This window comes from Micropterus dolomieu, linkage group LG18 (assembly GCF_021292245.1).
Source record: "Micropterus dolomieu isolate WLL.071019.BEF.003 ecotype Adirondacks linkage group LG18, ASM2129224v1, whole genome shotgun sequence".
NCBI lineage: Eukaryota > Metazoa > Chordata > Actinopteri > Centrarchiformes > Centrarchidae > Micropterus > Micropterus dolomieu.
This window is the reverse complement of record NC_060167.1, coordinates 29003010-29015524: the sequence shown is the minus strand read 5'-3', so window position 1 is coordinate 29015524 and position 12515 is coordinate 29003010. Positions and strand designations below refer to the sequence as shown.

General features: G+C 41.0%; 1 protein-coding gene across 7 annotated transcripts in view; it reads left to right on the top strand.

Moving 5' to 3' along the window:
* The window catches only part of adamts9 (ADAM metallopeptidase with thrombospondin type 1 motif, 9), a 53974-nt gene that overhangs the window by 32085 nt on the left and 9374 nt on the right, over positions 1 to 12515 (top strand). For all 7 annotated transcript variants that reach the window (XM_046075132.1, XM_046075131.1, XM_046075129.1 and 4 more), the window contains 5 exons: positions 435 to 683; positions 1994 to 2155; positions 2489 to 2665; positions 8131 to 8301; positions 10511 to 10687. In XM_046075132.1, the coding sequence (XP_045931088.1) occupies positions 435 to 683; positions 1994 to 2155; positions 2489 to 2665; positions 8131 to 8301; positions 10511 to 10687 (936 nt within the window). The remainder of the gene's footprint in view (positions 1 to 434; positions 684 to 1993; positions 2156 to 2488; positions 2666 to 8130; positions 8302 to 10510; positions 10688 to 12515) is intronic.

Below are 12515 nucleotides of genomic sequence, written 5' to 3'. Positions count from 1 at the left end.
GAATAACGAAGCACCTACAGAGAGGAAGACAGAGATGAGGAAACAAGATAAAGGTGTGTGTGGGGTGCAGAATGTGAGAGCAAAGTAGAGGAGATGGATTAGATGGGTATTTATGGAAATAACAGGAGTTGCGTGGTTGACGTGTGGTCCTGCTCCTGAAACTCTGCTAGTTAGTTCCACATAGTAATGCATGTTCACCCTTTTATTTCAAAGTTGTCAAACCTCTGTAAAACGGTGGTTAAAGGGCCAAATCTGGTCAACCATGTTGAGCTATTTATACCAAAAGCAGGTCGGAATGAATGGCTCATAATTTTGCCTCAAATGCCTCATGTAATAATGACTCTTTTCTTCAAGTGTGTTTGTATGACTGTGCTTGTTTGCATCTAGGTGCATATGAGCATATGTATTTATACTCTGTATGTGTGCGTTTTCAGTGCTCAGTGACCTGTGGCCAAGGGAAGACGACACGGCAGGTACTGTGCGTCAACTTCAGTGACCAAGAAGTGAATGCTAATGAGTGTGACCCAGACGATCGTCCTACCACAGAGCAGGACTGCGCTATGTCTCAATGCCCGTCCCACTCCAGTGAGTCCCGACCTTTCCCGTCCTCACCAAACACCAGCACCAGGAACAACCTGCCCCGTAGCCAATCCCACCAGTGGCGGACTGGACCCTGGGGCGCGGTGAGACATCTTACACACGGCATCATCAGATCACAGCGCTCAACAAACCCACTTCTCTGGGGCCTGACATTTGAAATATTGTGCTTAATCTTGTGCAACCATAGAAATCCTACAACTTCTCTACAACTGGAGCTGTTGAAGGCCATTATTTTCATGCACACACCGTGTACCATGTCTTTTTCCTTTGTTAGTGACTTTCTTTCTGGCATTGCAATAGTGACAAATGATTACCAGAGAAGTAGACTCTTGTGAAATCAGACTGCACTATCACAACATTTTATGCAGTCACTATCTGTATTTATCCAACTGCTAAAGTAGCCCTCTATTGATTGAATTAATGGTTAGTCTACACAGGAGTTAATTAAATTTGGGAAATGCGCTTAGTAAACTTCTTGATGAGGGCTAGATGAGAAAATTAAGCAGATTTTATTACATTTGGACAGAGCCACGCTAGACTTTCCCCATTTACAGTGCTACGCTAAGCTAACCAGCTTCCCGCTGTAGCTTTATATTCACCATAAAGACATGAGTAATGCAGATCTTCAGCTTGCTCACAGCAAGAAAGTAAATAAGTGTAGTTCCCAAAATGTCAAACTATTCCTTAAACTAAATTTGTGATGCCAAGAATTCTCCATGTTCCTTGTGTTGCAGGGACATCGGTGTTGTTTTAAGCACAAATGTAAATGAGTCCAGCAATTTCTTACAACAGTTTGTGAACCAGTTATTTTCTCCTTACAATGCATCTTGTAACCTCAGGCAGACTTTGGCCTTGATCTTGACCAACACTTTTGAAGTGAGGCTCAGTTCTCCAGGCCCTGCACTCTTTTTAAGACAAGGCCTTAGCCATTGTGATGTAACACCAAAGGATGGCGTGATCCAAGTGCCACAGGTGGTCCCCCACATGGATCTCTTTCTTTGTATTGTTCAGCCATTTTTTAACAGCGTTAGTGATAATCTCTGTCCAAAGATAACTTTGACCTTTAAATACTGTGACTGGGAAATAGCTATTTCTGGTGACTCTTCCTTCCTCTGTCCTGAGGATATGTATTTTAATATAGCAGCAGACATGGTCAGTTATTTGACATGATATGTCTCTTAGCATTGTTCTCTGAAAGTGAGGGCTTTGTGTGCACACTACATATACCTCATTGTGCACTTTGATTCATTATGAGTACTGTGTGCATTTAACCTACTAGTGTATGTACACAAAGGCACGCCGATTCAATACTTTGTATCTGTTTGCATCTGAGCATCTGTTTGTGAGAACCATCTATTTGACGGTGTGCACTCTTTGCTCTCTGTAATAACAGTGCTCCAGCACATGTGCAGGAGGTTTCCAGCGGCGTGTAGTAGTGTGCCAGGATGAGAATGGGTACCCTGCCAACAGCTGTGAGGATCGCAGCCGGCCCAATGAGCAACGATCCTGTGAGTCAGGGCCATGTCCACAGTGGATCTATGGCAACTGGGGAGAGGTAAGACTGGCACCACTTTACTGCTGTTTACATCAGATTACAGTTTACCAATGGCTCTTTAGTCTCCTTAAGAGATCCTGGACTAGCTTAGATAGATAATTGTAAACTCTGGGATGCTCATTGTGTTGAATAATTGCTTTGACTGATGCAGAAGTTGCTTTGTGTGATGAATGCATTAGAAATCAGCTTAGGCTCAGGCTCCCATTCCCCATGCTTCATGCAAAACAGATATATTTTCACTTGAAAAAATGCCCCCAGTTTTTTTCTTCACACTCAAAAACCTTTTCCTCAAACCCATTTGTAAAACACAACCTCTCCTCCTGCTGTCTTCAGTGCACCAAGCCATGTGGCGGTGGGATAAAGACGAGGCTGGTGGTGTGTCAGCGTCCAAACGGCGAACGTTTCAATGATCTGAGCTGCGAGATCCATGACAAGCCACCAGATCGTGAGCAGTGCAATACTCAGCCGTGCCCGTCTAGCCCCCACTGGAACACAGACCCATGGAGCTCGGTACGCTCATAAAAAATACTTTATACCTTGTTTTTTCAACCTCACAGTTTTTTCAAATACCTGTAGTCTTACTCTTTCACAAACAGTCTTAAAGGGACAGGATGACTATGGTGCATTTGCACTGGAGAAATTACACTCCCGCTTCTCTACTTTTACTTTTAACCTCCTCCACTTCCTGCTCCTTCTTTGATGTCTGCGATTGGTCAACAATTCCGCAAGACTTTTGGAAAGTTAATTTCTGTTGCACATAAAAATGGCAAAGATACACTCGCTTGCAATATGCCAAAAGAGTACAACATCACAAAACACTTCAGTGACAGCTGTGACCATAAAAACATTTTTGTCAGTCCTAGTTACCATAAAACTGTTGTTGAGCCTTGTATTAGTATTTGAAAAATTCAGGATCAATTTGTATTTCAATCAAAGTTAGTTTTGTAAGATATTGTTTTTAAAGATAATTTATTAAGATATTTTTTTCTTTTTATCTTTTGTATATAGCATTAACTTTAAGAAGTGATTTATTTTGTGTCTTAGCTCTTTGTATTCGCACATTTAGCCAATCGTTGTTCATATGCAAATACTGTTGAATGTTTTTGTATATCAGGAATATACAGTAAGATGCCTTGTTCTTTTATTATCCAAAGAATGGCCCACAATATAGTTGCATCAACGTAGATAGGACTGTGTTTGGGCTGTGTACTATACATACATCTTTGTACTATTTACATCTTTGAAATGGCTATTGTATCAAGAATTCAATTTGTCTCAAGGCACATGTGTTTTTTTAGAGAAGTTACTAATCGTATTTAGACACTTTATTTTACAGTTTATGTATTTACCCTCTGCTATGAAACCAACAGTGGTGTTGCCCCATAAGTATAATGACACTCAAGCATGAATATGTTGACTCAAAAGTTCCTGAAACGTCCAGTATCAGTAGTAAACACCAGCAAACAGCAGCTGTACTAGTGCTGTAAAATAAAGTGTCTCACCAAGTTTGTGGTAATTACAACTAATAGCTATTGTATTCCAGTTTGGCAGAGGGTTTTGACCCAGATTTCCTTAGTGTGGCCAAAACAGTAGGTTTAAAACTCTCTGCTCCAAAGGTGCTTGATATGAGTGTATTTATATTGTGTTAGTTATTGTTTTCTTTGTACAGTAAGTACTTGGAGTTGCTAAATATGCTATGCTCAACAATACCTCACTTGGAACAGAACACAACTCAGCTAGCCATTAAACTATGATAACCTACACTACAGTGGTGCTTTGGCCAAACAAGGGAGACATAAGATATAAATATCAAAAATGAACCATCACATTTTTGCTCATTTAGGTATTTATTGTGGCACATTGCTCTTTGGTGATGCCTTTTCTGTACTTTTTACTTCTATCCATGAGCAGTAAGTGGATTGATCAGCTTGATCAGCTAAATGCAACATGTATCACAGATATGATGAAATAATGTTGAATTGTCTGCCAATGTCCATCGAACAACCTTCACGAGAATGGGCTGATGGCGTACTTTGAACACGTGATACCTGTGACCACAGGGGAAGTTAATAGTGTTTTGTATCCAGAGCTCTTACTCTGAGCCAACCTAATGTGTCTACCTCAGTCTCTGTTTTGATTGCCCCCCTGCCGTATCTTTCTCTCCCTTGCACTGGAGGGGTTTTGGCTGGCTAAGATTAAGCATGAGTTGTTTTGAGGCTACCCATTGCAGTTGTTGGCCCTAAACACAGATCCAGGGTGTATGTCATCTCCCACCTTGTAATGCTTACCATCCCGCTGAGGACAATGAAAACTGACCCAGAATCTGTGGTTAGGGGCAACTTTGCCTGCAGCCCACCCAGTTGACTCCTCCTGGTCATAAATGTCTGTATTGACATCACACCTTATTTTAAGGGCCTGTTAACACAGCAGTGAGAACATATTTTACCACACATCATTTACTAATGAGAACTATGGCTCATAATGACTCCCACGTGTGATTACAAGGCAGTGTAAAATCAGTGAAACCAGAAAGAGTATTAACACAGTACATCCTAACCCTATTCCTGTTTAGCTTCATTTTTCAGTCTAAGCAGTTTGACTCCATGTGGTCAACCTCTTGGTTCAAATAGCAGTACATATCAAACACCATATCAACAGGCTCTTGAAATAAGTATATTGTATGTCTCTTATTCACAAATGGCAGTATTAGTCTGTGTTTCAAGAAGATTTCTGTACATTTATGTAATTACTTGTATTTATTGTTACTTCATTATAATGTTATGTCAATATTTAATTTTTTATGGATTTGTTGGATTTCTGTTCATTTCCAGAAAAGGACGATTAAAGTGAAGTAGAGGTACTATTAAAGGCTTTTCTTCATTCTTATTTGAACAAAACGTTCTGGTAACACTTTTACGGCCCACAACATACAGTTCAATTCTTCACAATTTAAAGTGTAATTTTTTGCATGGTGTAGCAGTAGTGTACGTACCGCTTCATACATGTAGGTACAAGGCAACAAGATGCGCATTTAGGGAACAAGGGGGTAACAATCTGGGAATTTAAAAATAATTTAGTATTTATTTGGTATCTAATATTAAACAATTTACACTTACTGAGCTTCCCACAGCAAAAGCTGGACAACAGAAGAAGGTATCTGCTGCCACTCTCTTGATCAGCAAATGCTGATGGTGAGCACTCGTTTATTACCAGTGTGTGGCTCTCAATACGGTAACAGTTATGTACCCTGTAATATTAGAATAGGTTAAAAAAGAAATACAGTATAAATTATTTTACAAGTTCCCATTTTGTTACCCCCTTCACTTTATATCTGCACTTGTACCTACATGTACGTATCAGTATGTACTCTACTGGTACACAGTCAGTGTAAAACATTACACTATAAATTGGAAATAATTACTCTGTATGTTGCGGCGTTACTAAAGCGTTACTTACATTTTGGTTACATGCAGTGAGCAGGCGACATCACTTCAAACTAACAACTTACAACTTGCTGGCAACTCAAACAGACTGGTTGTCCAACAAAGTCAAAAACTGAAAACAGATATGAAAGTACCAACCTCTAACAACATTCATTACGCGAATAACCTCGCTGTTTGCAACATTTTAGACCTGCTGCTAAGCCTTATATTGAAATATTTATGTATTTTACTATATTATTTTGTGTTTAACCTTTAGACTTCAGCTAAAAGATTTAAAAAGAGAGGTCTGGCAAATAGCCGATGCCGAGCTGTTCAACAGGGTCTTTTTCCTGAATGAAAACGCACAAATCACTGAGCAATAATCATTGTTATTTTATGTGGTCAGGGCCTCTGCTGACCTCTTTGAGCGATCATGTTTTTACCGTCTGTGTCAGGAGTTCAAAGCTCTTTCCATCAAGGTAAAATCTTTGTCCTGTGTGACAATGCCTCAATATACCTCCCATTTCATTCACTCTTAATGCCTACCCCGGCTTTTTCTGGGATGCCTGGTGGGGTGTGCTCCGCTATGAAGTTGCCAGCCCCCTTTGTCCCTTTCTGTCAGGCCCCTCTACTTTGGTGTAATGCGGGTTGATGACAGTGTACCAATGTAGGGGCCAGCGACTCAAATGAGGAGGGGGGTGTCCACAAGACAATGCAGTGGTGTATTTGTGGGTTAAGGGTTACGTTTGATCTGGGGAGGGGCCCCTTCCCATTCGTCCCATCAGCACAGAAAGACTTCTGGGAAATTGCTGTGATCCCATGGGGGAGCAGGGGGGTGGGGGCGAGTTGAATGGGATTCCCAAACCCTATGCTGACATGATGAAAAGTGGTGGATTTAAGGTGGTTTCTCGCCTGTCTGGATTTTTATAATTAAAGTTGTATGATGCATTTTATATATTCATGTCCATGGATTGTAATGATCAGATTAGTGTTTGACATTGTTTAATTTCCATGTAGCATTATGGTAAAAGGAGTGCACATATATTTGCTTCTCAGTCACACAAACACGCTGATGGCTGGCCTGCCTATCAGGAGCAACTTGGTTTAGTGTCTTGGCCAAGGACATTTCGATATGTGGACAGGAGGAGCCGGGGATCGAACTGCCAACCCTGTGATTCCCGTCTGCAAATAAAATGGATGCAAATAAAGTTGTTTATATAGTGTATTTTTTATCCGATCAAGTGGGAAATGTTAATTTCAAGTATGTGTGAGCAGTGATGTTTGTATTAGTGAACTTCTCTGGATACTTACAGAATCCCAGAGAACTTGTGGGCAAACTGAATGAACCCAGCAGGGGGGTGGAGGGATGATAAAACACATGGTGTTTTAATTTGACCCATTTGGACTGATTCTCAAGGTATTCTGAGGGCATTTCAGCACAGTACAAGAGCATGAAAGCCATTGTAAAAAAAAGTATGTAAAACACTTGAGGAATGACCAGACGTTTGAACATAACAGTGGTTTTTAAATGCTTTCCTTTTAATGATTTGAACCTTTGAAAACCTAATTTCCCCTGTGATGACAGACTTGCGCTCCACAGTTCCATCTGAAACAAATGTGGTAAAGCACCTTGTGTTCATCTTTGTCAGTGACTACATCAACCATGAAGTCAGTCTTGTAATTTTTATTAAATTTGAAGCACAATAATATCAACAATATCTGCACAAGAATCACACAATGTGGAAATGACTCATTTATTTCTTGGCAAAACACAAAACTGAATTACAATTACTGATCCAATTAATCGACAATCCACAGACCATCACCAACAACAAGAATAATTTGAATATATCTAGTGCATTACAAATCAAATAGGGATGCCCGCATTTAAAATGGGTATAAGCATTTCATTAGCCCCTCCTTTCAAGAGCCCTCCTACCCTCTGAATGGGGTTAGAGGTCACGGCATGTTCCTGTCTAGTACAGTCCCTTGCTGGTCAGGACAACACCACATGCTGGGCCCTGTACTCGTTCAACTCTGAGCCTGTCGCTTCCCATCCATCCCCACATGCAACGCCCCCTTTGATTATCTGAGCACAGCCCAGCCCTTCTCCACTCCCTCCTGTAACTGCTGCTGTGTGTGTGTGTCTGCCTGTCACACTGAGTTAGACTTCCAGTGACTCATTGAACCCGGAGATGAAACAAACTGCTGCCGGGTTGAACGGGCACGCTTTGCCATTGGACTAGCTACCCACGTGTAACTGTGTCTCATGTCGCTTTTTTTGTTTGAGTCAAAAAGATCCACAAAATGATCGACATTTACCTGTTCAATAAATACTTAAACTTTATCTATAGCTGCGCTGTCATCTATTTGTTATCATGCATATTCAGATTCAATTGACATTCAACAAATGATGTGCATTGTGAGTCCCAGTAATGCTGTTTGACTTTAATAATGCTGACCACCCCCCGGCCCAAAAAAACACGTGTACTTTAACACAAAACACACCTTTTGATTGCAATTTAATACATTCTTCCATTTGATTTCCTGCAGTGCTCTGCCTCCTGTGGAAGAGGGTTCAAGTCTCGTAAGGTGAGCTGTGTGACCGGGTCAGGCCGCTCTGTCCCAGAGGAAAACTGCCAGACTCTGTCCCCTAAACCGAGCAAGCAGAGGCGCTGCCGAGGTGGACGGTGTCCCAAGTGGAAGACTGGCAGCTGGAGAGAGGTAGGACTCTTTGACCCTGCTATAAAACACTCCTCTGCCACTCAGGTTCTCACACTGCCAGACATGTAGGCCCCCCCCCCTTTCCACTTTAATGCTTACCAGCTTGTTGGCAAGTATGTGCATGTGTGTGAAAACATCTGCGACTAAACCTGACTGTAGTTATGCACCATGCCAGGCCACTAACTAAGCGAGGGTGCTTTTACACATCACATAGTGGTTTGCAAGGTTACCTGGGATGGCTACTAACAGGGGTTTGGAGGTAGTGTATGCATGCAGGGGCCACGACTTCACTGTAAAGTGACAGCAGGAGGGATGTGCACCCTGCTCTTTGATCCAAACTTAACTGATGTTAAGACAAGACAGTGTAAATCTGATCCTCTCATCCCTATATTTCCTCTTCCTCTGGTCCTCACTTTTCTCTCCTCTCTGTCCCTTTTCTCCTCTGACTGATGCTGTTTCCTCCCACTGAACACTTTTTCTTTCTCTTTTTTCCTCTCTATCTTCTGCCTCCCCAATAGGAACCACATGTTAGTCTTTTCTTTGAGTGCCCTACGAAAGAGGCAATCCGCTAACGTCATCATGCCAGACACACTCACAACCTGCACTTGGGCTATTGGAGAGCCTGTTGCTTTTCCTTTCCCTCCCTTAACCCTCTCTATATCTGTTTTTCCCTCTCTCTCTCTCTCTCTCTCTCTTTCCTCGTGTCCCGTTTCTCTGAATTCACCCCACTGGCCAAGAGTGCAAGCACGGAGCCACATCTGTGCTCCAAACGTCAGAGAGGATGTGCGTCTGCTCTAAACAGCTGTGGAGCAGGACTCTTGCCAGGAGAAGCTTACACTCCACACGAGGCTCTTAGTCAAGTACAGCATGATTACCCATGGTGCACTAGGCTGCCTAGCAGTTCAACTGCTGAAACAAGATGGCAGATAATACATGACAAAATATGGAAAGTTGTGTCACAGTGTGTCTGCAAGACACTAGTGTATTTGTATACATTCATGTAGAAATGTTAAGCTGCTTTAACACATCCAGTGATCAGATGTCACCTCAGCTTGATCATCTGGCTCTGTTGATCACTTCTCGCTCCCTAAAACCTGCAAAAATGGAAGCAGTTATGGTGGTGGTCTCAAGTCTCTCTCATATACACTGACACAAACAGAGATCGGTCTTACTCCAAATCTTCCTCATAATGTACCCTAAAACCCCTTGACTTCAAAGCTACATAAATTATAATATATGTATGATGTCATTCATTAGCATTACATTAACATCAGTGCAGTGCAGGTTGTTCAGAACCATCAACACATGTCTGAAAATAGAAAAACACAAGAAAGTTACTGTTAAATATCACCTTCAAAAAGCATAAATATACACAAAAAAGTCCAAATGTATACATTGCTTATATAATGTGATTGTTTAAGTCATCTGGTTTAACAGCTGAACAGAACTGGCAGAAAACAAAAGGGAGTCGTTGTCCTTCGCCCGTTCTTTGTGTTTTCTGTGTTTTGAGTTGTGTATTAGAGCAGAAAAAGTCACTCTTTGATTGAAAACAATGCTGCTGCAGCTTAGACACAGTTTCACAAAACCATCCACTTTCCAGGCTCCAACTTGAATGTCTTCACATTCCCGTAGAAAAACAACAGTAGTATCGGTAACAGTTATAAACATTACATATTTGCTTAATAGTACTTATAAAAAATTGTAATAATGCCAAGTCATGTGTGTAATCGTTGAAATGCCAGTGCCTCACACTTTGGTTAGTAAAGAAATATTGCATTTACATCTATGAACATCCTATTAAATAGCAGCCACATTTGGACATAATGTGAGCATAATTACTTAAGGAGTCACAAAACATCAACAACAAAAACAAAACAAAGGTGAAGAGACATCTAGAACCCAAATCAGTAACCACAACACTAAAGTACAATAAAATACAACTGTTAAAAATATTTGTTGAATTTAGTCAAGTATATTCATTCTCCACATATATATCTCCATATATTTAATAAATGCTATCTTTATAGCCTACCACATAAAAATAAAATATCATAGCAGGCAAACAAAGTAGAAATACCAGTAAGTAAAGGTCAGTAAACGCACGAGCCGTAATGCTACTGTAATATGCAGTAGGCTAAAACTATAAACTTTAACGGAGTATTAAAGGTTGAATAAACGTTTTCAAAGAGCTTGCCTTTCCTGTTTTCAGTGTTCAGCATCGTGTGGCGACGGCATCCAGCGTCGGGAGGTGTTCTGCCAGGATGGAGACCGACGGAGCCCGATAGAGAGCGGCTGCTCGCAGCGATCCAGACCAGCGTCCAGCCAGACCTGCCGGGTCGCTCAGTGCCCCTCTCGGTACCGGTGGAGAGAAGGAGATTGGCAGACGGTAAGCTGAGGAATGCCTGTATAGGAAAGCATTGTAACCTGTGTGCTTACATAAGTAGTTTTACCACCCTGTCTCTAACCGGGCGGGGATGAGTTTTCTCTGTCATATCTGGTGAAGCACTAGTCGCTGCTACTGTCTGAGGCCAGAGGGGAGGAGACGAGGCGAGCTGCTGCATGGCATGCCCCTGATGAAAATCAGATGATCAGCCTTTTTTCCACCCATAAAGCACAAGAATCTTTGTGAAGTGGATAATTCTGGTCTTGATGCTGATTGGCTAATTCGCTTTTTCAGAAGCAGTTGACACGTTTGGTAAATACGAGTAAAGTAGATACACACCTGTGAGGCATGACTGTTATTTATTATTTAAACAATTACAATGTTGCAACTTAAAAGCTAGATTAAACGCCCTACAGTTTTCTGAGTCAACTTCTTAAGTGACCAAAACTTTTTGGCAGAGAATATTGTGTGTTCATGTAGAACCACATCTACATGAACACACAATATTCTCTGCCAAACAGTTTTGGTTATTTCTGAGAGAGAGAGATTTGCCTGTATTTCTTCTTTTTCTTTTTTAAATCTGTTCTCTTCTCACTAGTTTAAAGTGGACTGTTCTCAGAATATTCAATGTTACTGATAAATGTATTTTATTATTTTCCTTGATTTTCATAATTGAATATTAGTATAAAAAAACTGTTTTGAAAACTGTATGTAGTGTAATAGTGTTTTCTATCTAGAATCGGCTCTCTGATACTGAGAACCCTCAAAGTTATACAGACTTGTTGTTTAATAGGTTGAAGTCATACCTTGGCTGTATTTAATGGGCACTTTCCTGCTTACTAACATTCAGCATGCTTGTGTAGGCTTGAGGCTACAGATCTGTCTTGAGAGTTGGGATTATTAGAACAGGCGGCTGCAGCACGAGGTTCTTCTTCACTGTGTGCAAGTGAAGTTGAATCTGGGTCACTGAGCAGCAGGAAATGTCTTCTCTGAAAGGAGAGTCTAATTAGTCTAGAGAAGTGTTTGGAGCTCCCTGCCTGAGTGTGCCAATTAACAGCTGGAGGTAATTACAACAGTTCACCTGGCAGGGGTTACCATGCTTAAGTCTTTTTTCCACTTACATTTACTCCGCAAATCAGAGATGATGTCTTACACCAATATTTTTCTTTCTTCTATAGGCCTAACATACCTGGATGAAATGTTTTCGCTGATAGCTTTCTCAATATTACCTAAACATCCTGAAACTCAGGTACCTGTCATGTAGGGTTAGTTTTATTACTGCACAGTACAGCATCACAGCTCATAGCAGTTCCATGTATTTCACTTGTTTGACAGTGTTCGACATTTTGCTGTAACTATTTCTTAGCCATGTGCAGTCACTTCCTGTCACTGGCTAGATGTTTTTAGCTGCTTTCAGTCTTTATGCTAAGTTAAGCTAATTCTATCCTTGCTGTAGTTAATGGACACCAAAAGGTTATCTTTCTGAGAAAACAATAGATCATTCCTCACATAGTGTTGGTCTTAGCCTTTCTTTTTTACTTCTCAAATAGGAACGTGCAGTGGCAAGAAAAGGTGACACCAGAGATAACTTGGGTTAACTGGTTTCCATCTGTCTGATTTCTGACATGGATGAATGTTGGTATGAAAGGCTGAACATGTAATTCCTTGTTAATTACTACTGGATTATTCAGTCTGGATGCTAAGACTTCAGGCATTTGCTTACGGCATTTGCTTACAGCTGTGAATTTTGACTCTGACTCTGCTCAACAACTCAATGCTTTCCTTCCAGCTCTTATCTACTGTTTTGACGTCTTTACACTGTAGTCCCTTC